This window comes from Hyperoodon ampullatus, assembly GCF_949752795.1.
Source record: "Hyperoodon ampullatus genome assembly, chromosome: 2".
Taxonomy (NCBI): domain Eukaryota; kingdom Metazoa; phylum Chordata; class Mammalia; order Artiodactyla; family Ziphiidae; genus Hyperoodon; species Hyperoodon ampullatus.
Window position 1 is genome coordinate 90,095,560 of NC_136915.1, and position 15,481 is coordinate 90,111,040.

The 15,481-nt window shown below is 39.7% G+C and overlaps 1 protein-coding gene across 5 annotated transcripts in view; it reads left to right on the top strand.

Moving 5' to 3' along the window:
- Nucleotides 1-14,772, top strand: part of CDC14A (cell division cycle 14A) — a gene marked incomplete at both ends in the record, with an annotated part of 154,851 nt that extends 140,079 nt beyond the window's left edge. For 4 of the 5 annotated variants that reach the window (XM_079724884.1, XM_079724885.1, XM_079724886.1 and 1 more), the window contains 4 exons: nt 9,497-9,612; nt 11,418-11,465; nt 13,494-13,616; nt 14,322-14,772. In XM_079724884.1, the coding sequence (XP_079581010.1) occupies nt 9,497-9,612; nt 11,418-11,465; nt 13,494-13,616; nt 14,322-14,772 (738 nt within the window). The remainder of the gene's footprint in view (nt 1-9,496; nt 9,613-11,417; nt 11,466-13,493; nt 13,617-14,321) is intronic. The other variant, XM_079724888.1, reaches the window with a different exon arrangement.
- Nucleotides 14,773-15,481: the final 709 nt, after the last annotated feature.

Consider the following 15,481-nt stretch of genomic DNA (forward strand, 5'->3'; position numbering starts at 1 on the left):
GCTATTATTTTTGAAATTAGAAGACAGAAATGAAAGAGTTCAGAAATACTAGAGAATGATGGTGTGGTTAAGATTGTAGACAGTGACATATCTATGGGTTTTGGACGACTTTATAGTTAGGTGTTGCTTTGTGCAAGTACCTCTTCTGATTCTGAGCTTTTTTATTGCTATGCTTATCTGGTGCTGTCTCCATGAATATGGGGAGTTAGTTTACTCAAGTGAGTGTAACAGAGTTAGTGATTTCTTTATCATTCTTGTGAATTCCAATTGGGAAAATACGTCAAGAATGCTGCAAGGGTTTTAATGTTTCAAGTTCTATACCAATGTTCAGGATAGAAGCCCATGGAAATTCTGGATTTATTTAGTTTATATACAGAGAAAGTGCAAAAAGCCAGTGTTCTTCTAGAGGTTGTTTTTTTTAAAGGTCAAATTAAAAGCAAAGATAGCAAATTATTTTTGGATTTCTATGCCTACAGGAATTTTCCTGTGATTGGTTATTAGGAAGCTTGGGAAGCTCCGTAGTTACCTGATTTGGGGAGCTTGAATGTATAGTTTTTCAGTGCTTATGGGGTGGGTAAAAGGAAAATAATCAAAAGTATGAACCAGAATGATTCAGGCCATAGTAATGGAGTAGGTTGTGGCTTTAATGAATTCTCTTTGCCTGCTTAGAGTTATGAGAAATCTTTTAAAAATAGAGGCTTTTCCTTTATTGAACCTGGTCTTCAGTGCTGGGCTAAGAACTATGAAATGTACACAGCCCATCCTGTAAGTCTGGAGTGGGCTCCCTGCTTCATGCCCCTGCCTTGCACTGTCCTTTTCCTCCATGATCCTTACTTCACCTTCCTTGCTGGGCAATACGCTTTGTAAGGATGGAGGCTTCTATCTGCCCTCATCATAAGTCTATTCCTAGCCCACAGGGCCTTTGTAAATATTACCTGAATGAATGAAGACTGACAGTTTCACAGAAAACAAACAAGAATACAGACATGAAACTGGTAATAATCCAAGCTATCCAAGGGTAGCATATGCTCAAATATAAAATAGTACCAGCAATAAGTGCTCATTTTGACACTGAGTGGCCTTAGGATCCATTCTGTATTGGGGTTATTAAAAAATGGCTTTAAATGGAATCTAATGCACTTTATTTAAAGTGCCAGATGTATAAGGAGTTAAATGAGGAGCTTACAGGGCAACAACAACCACCTAAATAGCACCTACTATGTGCCCGGCACTGTCCTAAGCACTTTATTACATGGATTAATTTTAGGCCCTAGAAGAGCTATATGAAATAGGCACCTTTACTAGGTCCATTCCACAGATGACATAGCTGAGGTAGAGGAAGTTAAGCTGCTTGCCCAAGATCACAAAGTACAGAGTGGAGTTGTCATTTGAACTTAGGCACTCTGGCTCCAGAGTTGGCCTCTGACCCTGAGGCCTCTCACTGTACTATGCTGCCTCTCCACTGGGTCCTCTTTGTGGCTCTAGTACATTGCATACAGTCATTTTGGACATAACCTTAGCCAACGTGTCCTAATAAATTTCTCCTGGAATTGCAATTGTTTTTATCCTTTTCCTACTCTAGGGTGATAGTTCAGTATTAGCACATCAGTCAGTATGTACTCTTGAGTTAGAGATATTAATTAGATACAAGTGCTGCTGATGTTTAGCCATGTTCACATTAATTGACAATCAGGTAAATAAGAGTGTGGTGTTTTGATTACATCATTGAGTTACCATGATTTATAAAATCCTTTGCCCATGAGCAGGGTACATCTTAAAAAAAAATCTATGAAGTACAAATTAAATCTCTAAGGCCCTACTTTTAAGCACCTTTCTTTCCACTCTTGGGCCCACTAAGGCACTCCAGGTCCAATCTGAATGCCACTGGGATCCACCAGAGGCTATCAGTAAGGGGAGTGACAGTACACAGATTCACCCTTTGAGGAGCTCACCCTGGCTGTGCTGTGGAAGGGGTGCTGGTGTCTGTGTGTGGCCCGGGGTGGAAGGCCAAGGAGTTGGTTATGAGGCAGTGGTCCGGGTGACAGAGGTCTGAACCAGTGAAAGGGAAAAGGAAGAGGAGACGAATTTGGGAAGCTCTGATAAATCCAAACTTTTTATTGATCAGAAACAACTTATGAAGATGACCTCTTTGCCTTTTTCCAACTTTTACATCTCATAGGTTTAACATCTGAGAGATGAAAAGAATTTTAGAGATGACCCAGTCATTTTTCCTTGCCAAATCATTTAAATCTGCTAAAAATTCCATTTTTGTCTTTTTCTTTCAGTCCTTAGGCTTCTATTTTTACTTGTTTCTATTTCAAACTCTCCTTTTATGTCATTTTTCTATTATAACTCTTCCATCTTTATTCCGTAGTGTGCTATATTTCATCTTTTCTTAATGGCATACACAATGGCCTCCCTAGTAGTTTTCTCTGTTACCATTTTATTAATGGTAACATTAATAAATTATTAATGTGTTGGTCAGTAATTTATCCAACTGAAATCTATGGGCACAATTTAATTTATTTGATTTTGGTTTTCATCTTGTCTGCATATAGAGAACAACTGGTGGAATAAAATACATATTCATATTTTATGCTATTTGTTCTTTAGCTAGACTGTCACCTATAAATAACAATATCTGTAAAAATGCTCCTTCTTTATGTGTTTTAGTTGGCTCTTATTTTCCTATCTTTATGTAGGGCAGGCTTGTATCCAAAAGAAAACGCACTGATGCTCAGACCCTCCAGAGGGCAACAGGGGGTCTGAGAACAGACCCCTGTCCTTGGGGGAGCCAAGATATCAGGGTCTTCCCTGAACTAGGCTTCTTCACCATTGCCAGCAATCGTGTGGCTTTGTTTCAGGGGATCTGCTGCTTCCAGAGTAGCTGAGAGCAAGAGGGGGGCTGCACTGGGACTCTGGGGAAAGGGGCTGGAGCCCAAGAGCACATGGAGGCCTAGGTTAGATTCTCGGCATTTATCGTTGTGACTTTGTTCATCGTTAGTCATCATGAGGAATGAATTTGATATAAAGAATGTGGTATAACAGTACCTGATGAGAAACATCTTCAAACTGCCCTCGGTCCACCAGTTCTTGGGATTGATTTATGCCTCATGACAAATGGAACTCTATTTTCTAATATACTTTTCCCCACACAGGCGCTTGTGACCTAGTATATGTTATAAGTGCCCTAATAAATACAGGGGTTGGTTATATTCCTGTCTGCATGTCTTATTCAGGATTCCAGGAGACCAAAGTCCTCTTCTCTATAGTTTTTTTTCTTTTTTTAAAAATATTTTTTATTGAAGTATAGTTGATTTACAATGTTGTGTTAATTTCTGCTGTACAGCAAAGTGATTCAGTTATATATATATATATATACATTCTTTTTTTAATATTCTTTTCTATTATGGTTTATCATAGGATATTGAATATATTTCCCTGTGCTATACAGTAGGACCTCATTGTTTATCCATTCTATATATAACAGCTTGCATCTGCTAACCCCAACTTCCCATTCCATCCCTCCCCCAACCCCCTCCCACTTGGCAACCACCAGTCTGTTCTCTATGTCTGTGAGTGTGTTTCTGTTTCACAGATAGGTTCATTTGTGTCACATTTTAGATTCCACACATAAGTGATATCATATGGTATTTGTCTTTCTCTTTCTGACTTACTTCATTTAGTGTGATAATCTCTAGTTGCATCCATGTTGCTGCAAATGGCATTATTTTGTTCTTTTTTATGACTGAGTAGTATTCCATGTATATATGTACCACATTTTCTGTATTCATTCATCTGTTGATGGACATCTAGGTTGTTTCCATGTCTTGGCTATTGTGAATAGTGCTACTATGAACATAGGGGTGCATGTATCTTTTTGAATTATAGTTTTGTTGATATATGCCCAGGAGTGGGATCGCTGGATCATATGGTAATTCTATTTTTAGTTTTCTGAGGAACCTCCATACTGTTTTCCACAGTGGCTGCACCAACTTACATTCTCACCAACAGTGTAGGAGGGTTCCCTGTTCCACATCCTCTCTAGCATTTGTTATTTGTAGACTTTTTAATGATGGTCATTCTGACCAGTGTGAGGTGGAACCTCATTGTAGTTTTGATTTGCATTTCTCTAATAATTAGTGATGTTGAGCACCTTTTCCTGTGCCTATTGGCCATCTGTATTTCTTCTTTGGAGAAATGTGTATTTAGGTCTTCTGTCCATTTTTCGATTGGGTTGTTTGTTTTTTTGTTGTTGAGTTGTATGAGCTGTGTATTTTGGAAATTAAGCCCATGTTGGTTGCATCATTTGCAAATGTTTTCTCCCATTCTGTAGGTTGACTTTTCTTTTTATGGTTTCCTTTGCTGTGCAAAAGCTTGTAAGTTTGATTAGGTCCCACTTGTTTATTTTTGTTTTTATTTCTGTTGCCTCGGGAGACTGATCTAAAACATTGGTATTATTTCTGTCAGAGAATGTTTTGCCTATGATCTCTTCTAGGAGTTTTATGGTGTCCTGTCTTATGTTTAAGTCTTTAAGCCATTTTGAGTTTATTTTTGTGTGTGGTGAGAGGGTGTGTTCATTGATTTACACGCGGCTATCCAACTTTTCCAATACCACTTGCTGAAGAGACTGTCTCTTTCCCATTGTATATTCTTGCCTCCTTTGTCAAAGATTAATTGACCGTAGGTGTGTGGGGCTTTTTGTTTCTTAATTTTGTAATTTAAATGTGTTTTGAATAACATTGTATATAACTATTTTTGTCAAGAGTTTGAAGGCTGTTAATCATTTACTAAGAATTTTATAACTCATATAGTTTATATTCTTAGTCCTAAAAATGGCTAAAACTTCTTACAATAGCTACAGAAATAAAATAAGGGGAGATAGGTTGAGGCAAAACAACCCATGATTTATATTTTACCAGATTTTTTTCAGACCTATACCGTGTGTCCAGATCTTTTCCCCTCCCTCCTCCTTCCCCAGGTCCTGAGTTCCAGGCAGTTTCTCCTACCTTAATCCAATCTGTCATCTCTCACCAGACCACTGCTGTGCCCCCGGCCCCCAGTCTTGATCTCTCTGAGTTATTCTCCTCACATTAATCAACTGGGAGGAAATATTTACAACACATTCAAATGAAAGTTTTTTTTTTAATTTTAATGTAAAGAACTCTTAAGAAATCAATGTGCGGCTTCCCTGGTGGCTCAGTGGTTAAGAATCCACCTGCCAATGCAGGGGACACGGGTTCGAGCCCTGGTCCGGGAAGATCCCACATGCCGTGGAGCAAGTAAGCCCGTGTGCCACAGCTACTGAGCCTGTGCTCTAGAGCCCGCGAGCCACAGCTACTGACCCTGCGTGCCACAACTACTGAGCCCACACGCCTAGAGCCTGTGCTCCACAAGAGAAGCTACCGCAATGAGAAGACCGCACACCACAACGGAGAGTAGCCCCTGCTTGCCTCAACTAGAGAAAGCCTGTGCACGGCAACGAAGACCCAATGCACCCAAAAATAAATAAAGAAAATAAATAAATTTATTTAAAAAATCAATGTGAAAACTCCATGTACACAAATAAAACAAAATGGGGGCCCTTATGGTTGGTAAATATAAAAAAATGTGCTACTTCTCTAGGAATGAAAGAAACACAGATGCTATTTATGCCTATCAACTTGTATGAGATTAAAGAAATGTATGCAGTATTAGCAAGGGTTTGGGGATTAAAAAGCTCTTAAACATCGCTAGTTGGAGTTTAAAATGGTGTAGCCTTTCTGGAGGGCGGTTTGATAACATGTAGCAGGAGACTTTAATCTAGCAGTTCCAGTTCTACGCATTTATCTTAAGGCAATAATAATAGGACAGCGTTCAGAAACCATGTGTTTATAGAAGGATGTTTGTTGGAACTGTTTATAGTGATGAAAGACAGCAAACAGCCTGACTTAGGGCAAAATATATAAAATTTGATACATCTCGACAATGGAATTTTATGGAGCCATAAAACATGATAATGCAGAAGATTTTAAAAATTTACCCTGAAACACTTCTGTAGTATATGTAAGTGAAAAAGTAGGTTACAAAGCAGCATGTATAATTCAACCTCCTTTTGAGAGGAAGAAATGTGTCGGTGGGGTATGTATAGCACAGGGGAAAGTCTGGAAGACTATATGACAGAATGCTAATGTGTTTATTTTTGATGGTATGTAGGTGGCTTTAATTTTTTTTAATCTCTTTTCTGTAGTTTGTTGTTACCTATGACAAACAAGTATTATATGGTAAAATATATATTTTTTTTCTTTGGAAAAGACATGGTTTCCTTCTCCAGAGGTTGAGAGCTGGGACTTAATATATAATGTTTTCTTTTTCTTTGAGAGCCAGTGTACCTAAGTAAACTCCTTAAGGAGCTTAAGAAAAAATATATTAATTCTGGGTAGTTAGGTACATGGCTGGCTGTTACATCATTTTGTTGTTTTCTACATGTTTGAAATGTATTATAATTTAAAATTTTTTCACCTTTAAGGTTTACAATAAAGTGGGAGAAATAAACACATGTAAAATAACTATAATATAAATATACTGTTACTTTCTTTAACTGTATATTTTAAAATTAATTTTTATTTTAGAAAATAATATATGACCACAGTTTTAGAAATATCAAAAGTATTGAATTCTGATAAAAAATCAGTTCCCTATCCCACCTTTCTGTATCCCCAGACCCATTCTCAAACGGGAGAAACTTATAAGCAAATTATACTAATATTTTCACTGCCAAATTTCTAAATATCTTGCTATAATGCTACTTTTAAAAGCTTATCAATTTCGGACATTTTTCTATTGTCTGCTGATTATGGTAGATAGGATTAGTTCTCTTACCTTGCTATCACCTCTACTTCCCCTGGCTTCCCAATATAGCTATATTATAATTTTTGATTAAACCCAAATAATGTATACATTATTACTATGTGAATATTGCTCACTGTTGAGCTTAGTAGCCCACTATGACTGATTTCTTTGTTGAAGCTCCTTTTTTTCCCCTAGAGTTATTTGCTCTTTTTATTTGTATAATTTTCTATATATCTGGGAAAAGAGAATGCTACTCTCCCCCCCCTCCCCAAATTGTGCCAAGCACTTTAAAAATTTTTCAAAATCTCAACACAGCAAAAAAATCTTACCAAGTCCGTTGTTTTCCTGAAGACACTTCTGCCTTCCAACCTGGACTAATTGTTCTACAGCCCAAATATAGAGTTCTGACCCAAGGCCTTCTCTTCACACTTCTCAGTTGGATCCCTAATTTTCCTGGATCTCATGTTGTCTTCTTTCCTTCTCCTGAAGCACATCCTATAATAGTTTTCACAGAAAGATTGTCAGGGAGGTAAATTTTTGTACTTTTGTTCTACTTTTACACTTGACAGATAGGTTGAATATTGCAATTTCAAGTTGAGAATTACTTTTCCTTAGAATTTTGAAGGCATTTTAGAGCTGGGAACACAAAGATCCTCCTAGTTGAATAGACAAACATGCTTTCCTGGCTTTCTCACTAAGGCACTCATTAGACAGTGAAACTGATTGTGGTGTGGATCCAGTCAGACCTTCAAGAAGCTCTCCTTGCCAATCTTATGAAGGCTTATATACTTCTTGATACCCCCTCATATTTTGGAGCCTCTTGGCTATGTGCTTGTCCTTCTATCAGGCACAAGTAACTGCTACCAACCCAGTATGTTGGGTGCTAGATGAAGCTAAGCTCAACTTCTCAGGTGTACTATCTTGCTTGCAAGCCTAGCCTTCAGGACTGCCTGATTTCTGTTCCTGCAGGCTTCCTTGGGTGGTAGTAGATTTCCCCCCACTGGGATTGTATGGACAAAGATGAATAATATAATTGATTCCTCGGGACTTTATAGGTGGACATCTCTTAATGACTCTAAGAGAACCCCCTGCCTTTGAGGTTCCATGATCCTATGACTGTTAAATTGGTGTTCTTTGCCAGCATGGCCCTTCCTGTGATCTTGGTTTGGCTTGCTTCACTTGTACTCATTCTTTAAGACTCAGCTAAGGGATTGTCTCCTCTGGGAAGCTTTCATCTTCATTTCTTTTTCTTTTCTATTAGCTGTGTATTTTGTATGTCTTTTTTTTTTTTTTTTTAAATCAGAGCTGTAGTAGTGAGGTGTGGTCTTTTTGCCCAGGACATGCCTACTGAGCCCCAGATGAATCCATGGACCCCAAAATAGATGGCAAGGAACAAAAAAGTGTTTTGATTCAGGAATGGCTGTCAAAAATGACTAAAATGTCACTGAGGGAAGTGCGTTTTTGTACATTCTTCATCAAATAAGACTTCTAGCTTTAAAGAAGAGAGGAGACTCTTTTTTTTTTTTTTTTTTTTTTTTTTGCGGTATGCGGGCCTCTCACTGCTGTGGCCTCTCCCATTGCGGAGCACAGGCTCCGGACGTGCAGGCTCAGCGGCCATGACTCAGGCTCAGTGGCCATGGCTCAGGCTCAGTGGCGAAGCCGCTCCGCGGCATGTGGGATCTTCCCGGACCGGGGCGCGAACCTGTGTCCTCTGCATCGGCAGGCAGACACTCAACCACTGCGCCACCAGGGAAGCCCGAGAGGAGACTCTTATGGCTAGAAATGATCTTAGCAAATTCAAACCTTTTGATTTTTTTCAGGTGAGGAAAAATACAAAATACAATCTTTATGGTGGAATGTTAGTGTGCTGTGGCATATATTTTAGAAAGAACATTGTATCTGAGGACAAGAAATCTGATTTTAAAATCATAGCTCTGTCATGAAGAGTTTAGGGGAGCTTGGGCAATAGTCTTATCTTCCACAAGAACCTCCTTTTTTCATCTTTAAATTAAGGGTAGTGGTGCCCTCCCCACCACCGCTCCCTGGGTTGTGAGAATTAAATGTGAGCTGATATGCAAAAAAGACCTGGTGTGGTTCTTATATATATTTTTCCAACTACAAGACTTGTTTTATCAGGAAACACACTTTCCCAGTCTAGTAAGCTTGGAAAAATCTTGAGTGCTTTTAATAGTGTTAAATGATGTTAATAAGTTACTGTATAGATATCCTAAATTGTTTTATCTTTCACTTATGTAAACAAGTTATGGAATTTTCAGTGATGGGTGCTGGTAGCTTCTGGAAAAATATTTGTACTGTACCTATTGAGCCAACCTATGTCTAAGCTATATTCAAAAGCATGATTTTGTCTGCAAGAAAGTCTCCATGGTTGTGGTTCATTGTAACAGAGCTCCTTTTAATAAATTCTACCACATCCATACCCATGCTTCTTTGTTTTGGAATTTGACCAGTATATTTAATTGGTGATTAGTCCAGTGTTCTTTAGTATATATGTGGCCAATGCTGAATTCATAGTGTGTTAAAGCTATTTAAGATAATCTGTATAAAACATATCCATATACCGAGATAATCCATAAACTGTTAAGAAATCTATATAAAGTAGAATTATTCATAATGACCTTTCTGTGGAACATGAATTTTTTTCCAGAATAATTTAGAAGAGGATGAAGATGTGGAAATGAAAAATAATATAACCCAGGGAGACAAACTACGTGCCTTAAAAAGTCAGAGACAGCCACGCTCCTCACCATCTTGTGCATTTAGGTAGATCTATTTGAAACTTTTAAATTTATATTGTGCCTCCATTTGTGGATAGAATATTTAGTCTTCTCTTTTGAATAGCATTCTACAAGTACTATGTTTACCTCTCATTTTTTGGTTTATTACTATTTTGTGTCATTTTTTTATTATTTTATCACTGCGGGGAGTAGCTAAATTTTAGAAGCTTATTGAAAGCAGCTGCTGCATCTTAATCTCTGGAATTCCACCTTAAACTGCTAAGTAGTTGGTTGTCTCTGGCACTCTTCAAAATTCCACTTGGAATGGACTCTTCTCCTGTGAATGGCTTTCCTGTCCTATGGTGAATTCTCACAGATGTGCCAAGCATTTGTATTTAAACTAGAGTGTGCAGATAAGTATAGTATGCCAAGCTTTTGTTATATCCTAACTCCTTAGCCTAACTTTCTATTTTTGAGAATTGAATAAACAATTCTTGCCTGTAAAGTTATAAACCGTCTTGGTTTGGAGGTCTGAAATTACTCATCAGAATCAATTGATGGGACTTAACTTCTGACCACAACCTTTGAAATCTTCTGGTAATTCAGATTAAGTGAAAAAAAAAAGACTTCAGAATCAATGTAGGTACAAAAATCTGTAAATATCAAGATTCTTTATTGTAATGTAAGGAATGGCAAGTCCACAAATGAATATAACCAGAAGTGGCTACTTTCCTCTGATTTTTAAGTGAGAGAAATGCATAGCAAGAGAGATGTTTTGCTAGTATGATAAATGTCAAACAGACTCCTCACAGGGAATTTAGTTTCATGTATTATCTGGGAGGATTATAACACTTAAGTCAGGTTGGGTGTGGTCATACCATTATCTGTGCTTTGGGTACTGGTTTCCTGCCCTGAAAAATGAAGGTTCATTTAGCTCAAAGTTGAGGTGATTGTTTTCTATAGTAAAATGGAAAGGTGGGATAGCAAGTTTGGTACTTAGTAATAATCACCAACTACCACTAGGAAATTGAGGAAAAGTACCATTTACTGAGCAGCTGCTATGGGCCAGGAATCTTGTTAGGTGCCTAGTTTGGACATGAGGATTAACTGAGTTAACACAAAAGGTGTGCACCATTACCCACATTTGTGTTGGTTGCTTGAGGTCAGAGAGGTTAAATCACTCCCTAGCTGTTATTCAAACCCAGCACTGTTCAAAGTTCATGCTCTTTTCACTATATATATTGTCTAAGTCAGTGGAAGTTTCTTCAAGATCAGTTTACCAATCTTTTTTATTCACCATTTTTTGTTTGAAACTCTAAGAAATTGCATTATATTGATTAAAATTAACTTCAAACAGATTTATATTTGATTTTTAAGAAATCATAAGGGGGAGGAAAGGGTAAGTTGGGGTGTAACTTGGCAAATAAAAAGGTGAAAGGAGCAAGAGAATCTTCACTACACAAACTTTAGAAGGCTCGTTCCAACATGGTGTTTTTCTTTTTCTTTTTATCCTCAGAAATTTTCTCATTTTTTGGAATTTAGTTTTTCTTAACAGCATCATGGCACCATGATCAAACATTTTTAACCTGAGTAGATGCAATACCACCTTCTGCTGAAAAAGCATTTTGCTGTAAATGAAATTGAAGAGGAAGCAAAATGACTAAAATAGATTTCCTGCTGGTTCTAGGATTTATTTTATAAAGTGAATAAATATTAATATCCATTTGCAAGGTTTATCCCTCTTGCCCATTTAATAATTTTGCTGGTCTGACTCCAGATGATGTGACTTTTGGTCCTGGCTTAAATGTGTGACCCTGGTGTTGTGTGAACATTTGTCTTTGGTTTCTGTAGGTTGGAGGATACGAAAGGGCATCCAAGAGCAGTGTCCCAGCCTTCCAGGTACTGTCAACCAGGTTGAATTTCCAGTAGCTTATAAACAAATGCTACCCTTTAGATACATTTCCCAACCCTTAAGCCCATAGAAATAAACTGCCCACAGCTTTTCACTTTTAAAATTCCTTCCTTTCTGTTCTAGATTGTTACAATATGCTTTATATTTAATGCTCACCATGAAAAAAAGTTATTTTCCTGAGGTGTCTACAGGGCCGTATGGCTGTGGGAATGATGCCAGTGTACTCGGTGTGCCCAGTGCATGGTGGGATCTCCAATAAGCTACAGTGGCTCTGCAACATGCCTTTCAAGCCAGTGATAGATTTTGCCTTGAATTTTTAAAATTTCTGTTACTCTTCTTTCCTCCTATTTTTGCATGTATTTGTTCCCTTCCTTTGTTTTCTAGTTTTATTTCCTTCCCTATTCTCCATTTGAGGAGGAAATATTAGTGTTTTTCTCTGGAAAAATGTTCCCCGAACACTCCCTGGTGGTCTAAGTGGTACCAGGATCCAGGGTAGGTCTTGGTGAGGGCCATAGAAATGTTTGCCCAAAGCTGTCATCAACAGATGGGGAAAAGAAGCTGATTCACTCCTCAGCTTTGTTCTTATTCGGCTCTAGGTTTTAAGGTTGTTTAGTGAGGGCAGCTTTGAGATGGCCCAGACTTCTCCAGAAGCTTGAGCTGCTTCCTTGTACAACTTTTCCTGTTCTTGATTTAGAGGCAAACCATGTTGTAAGCTGCTGATGGGAGGGAAGATGATGAAGAAAAGAGTCTACAAGTAAATCAGCTTTTCTATAGCAGATAGGAAAACAGGGTCCAGCTACATTAAAAGATTTGTCCAGGACAAAACACATTTGGTATTAAAACCATGACTGGACCCTGGTAGTCCAGATTTGAGTCACTTTTCCCTTTTTGTTCACTCAGCAAATATTTCCTGAACACCTACTCTGAGTCTGGCACTGTGCTAGTCTGGGAATTGAAATGAGAGACAGTTCTTTGCTCGTAATGGAGCTAATTTCGAGGGAAGTAGACGATATTAGACAATGAAATGTGGTACAAGAGCTGTGATTTACTATGAGAATATATGATGAAACTGGATGCTTAACCCGCCTGGGAATTCAGTGAAGGCTTGCTGTAAGAGGTAGCAGCTGATTGGACCATTAAAGGATAAGCAATGGGAGTGAGTCAGATGGAGGTGGAAGAAAAAGGTGTGTGTAGAGGTGAGGTAAGGACAGGAGAAGATGCCTTGGCAGGAAAAATAGCGCATGCAGACTGGACAGAGGTGTGGATGCCGTCCATCCGGGGATCTCAGGGCATTTTCTGTAGCTGGAGAAGAGGTGTCTGGTGGGAAAATGTGGAGAATTGGCAAATGCCAGATTTTGGAGGGTTTTAGAAGCCAAGCCAAGAAGTTTAGGCTTTCTGGGCACTGAAGAAAGATTAGATGGTTTAAACAGTGAAGCGACATGATTAGATATTTTAGATTTTGTTGGAGGCTATTCAGAATGTGAGTTTTAAGGAACCAGATTAAAAGGTGCTGCTAGGCGTCAAGGATAAGAAATAATGATGGCCTCTCCTAGGGCAGTTGCAGAGTGGAAAGGTGAGGATAGATTTGAAATATAGAGAGGTAGAATCTAAGGACTTGGAAGGAATGAATGCCAGTGTCAAGGAAGGGAAGTGACCAAGGATGGCAGGATGGTGGTTACCCCCAGGACTTTGGATCCTGGATTTGAATCCCAGCTTTGCCTCTCGCTCGCTGAGTGACTTTGGACGAGGAGCTTTTCCTTTGCGCCTCCATTTGCTCACTTGCAAAGTGGTCTTCTCTACCTCGTGGGGTTGCTGTGAGGAGGAGCTGAGTTAATGTCCGTCAGGTTCTTAGATGAGCGCTCAGCACAGAGTGAGGGCTGCGTCCGTGTTGGCTACTGTTATTAGGACCTGCCATGATCTCTTTAACATTTATTAGTTTATCATGTCTTAGTCGATTGCTGAATGTTAAGGTAACACAGCTTTTTGTGACGCTTTGCCCATTTTTCTCCACAAAGATTGAGTTCTTCCCCACAAGGATCTGCATCTGCTTTGAAGACCTCAAAAGTGGCTTTGTCCCCTTTGGTGATGGCCAAGAGGATAAACAGAGGCTCTTTGTCCTCAGGCACCAGTGTAAGAAGGTAATTTTTCTCTCCTCCTTCTGAGGCACTGGCAGGAGGTAAAGGAAGGCAGCAGCAGACAATGAGTTTGGCTGAAGTTTGTGAGAGGAGGGGACCGGGGGAAGGGGAGAAACCACAAAAAGCACTGAGACCCTCTAGGCTTCTGTTCCTGTCTTGAATTGTGGGGACATGGCCATGGAGGGAATGCTGTACGGCATCCCTTTCCAGAGCTCGCCTAACATGATCCAGGGAACAGACTCAGTGGCGCAGACTAATAATGTATGACATGGTCATTTCTCCCCTGATGTGTATGGGCCGAACTAAAATGGGTAGGGATGTTTGATGTAGTCATATGATTGAATATATAGAAGTTAAATCTTGTACTTAGGTCTGCTTTGTACTCTCCCCTTATATAGTCCTTTTCATTTACTTCCTGCCACAGGGCAAGTAGAAACCCGCACATATTCTATTTCAGGATCTCTGGTCAAACTGTTTTAGCCAGCTTCTTGAGTCTTAACTACTTTTGAGAGAGGAACTTACCATGTATAACTAAAGGCCACATATTATACTATCACCAAGAGCAATTCTGTCACCATTTGCGTTGATCAGAACTGTCTTCATCCCATTCCCCTAATGTCGTAATCATGTGTTTTAGAAACGTGAACCCTGCGTGAGTATACATGGCTGTCTGTGTTCCCCCCCGCCCCATCTGTGTTTTTCGTTCAGCTTTTCCATGAACTCCCGGCTAGCCAGTTCTCTAGGGAACTTGAACGCTGCAGCAGATGATCCAGAGAACAAAAAGACCGCCTCACCCTCCAAGGTGGGTTTCGTAGGCAACCCGTTCACCAGCCTCTTGAATGGCAGCTCCCAGCCGCCTGCCAGAAGTTACCCTGAGCTCAACAACAACCAGTACAGCAGAAGCAACAGCAGCAGTGGGAGTGCCCTGAACAGTCAGCCGGGCCCTCACAGCGCCAAGACCGAGGATCACGCCACCACCCTGCGGCCCTCCTACACCGGCCTTTCTTCTTCCTCAGCGAGATTCCTGAGCCGATCAATCCCCGTAAGTTTGCAGACACCACCTCTTGGCCCTCAGAACCCTGAACACAACTTTTGTGCCTTGCCTTCCCAGCCGAGGCCGCCACCAAAGAAATTTAATTGCACCAAGGAAGCCTTCTGATCGATGCCTTTCCTCTGTGCTGTGAAACTGTCTCTGCACGTACATTCTGCTGGCTCCTCTTCAAGTAAATGCCAAGTGTAGACCCAGTTTTCTTCCTTCCTTCTTTTTCTTCTCCTTTTCCCACTCCTTTTTAAGTGATTTCTCTAGGAAGGGAAACAGCTTTCATGCCCTTCATCATGGACACCGTCGTCTTCAGTTACTTTTCACTGAAGTTTCGAATCACTCAGCAAAGTCAGGGGTCGAGTCATATGACAGACAGCATCTGCTTTGGTTGTAGTGGTATCCTGACTTTTTCTACATGATTTGTCAGTGGATGAATTTGGAGTATTTAAATGTGGAAGGTGCTGAATGAACAGTGTCTTCTCAGAACTAACCATCAAGCCCTTGACTAGGTCACCTGCAGGGAACTGACCCAGAATTAATTAAATGGCAAATGGAGGGTGCTTATATGGCAGGTTTATGGGTAGGTACTTGAGATGTAGGGGAGGGGAAGGCAGGGTAACAGGAAGACGTTTAAAATTAGCTGTCACTCTTCTAGAGACAAGATGGAAGATCTCCAAACACATTTTACCCATGAGCTCTTCATTTTGGTTACCAAGCCCCCTTTGTGACCAGTAATCCCTATTTGGGTAAAATCTTGTTGGTTCACCACCCCTTGCCGTGAATCACTTTAATCACATATTTTGATTGCCTCAAAGGGAAATGAGAT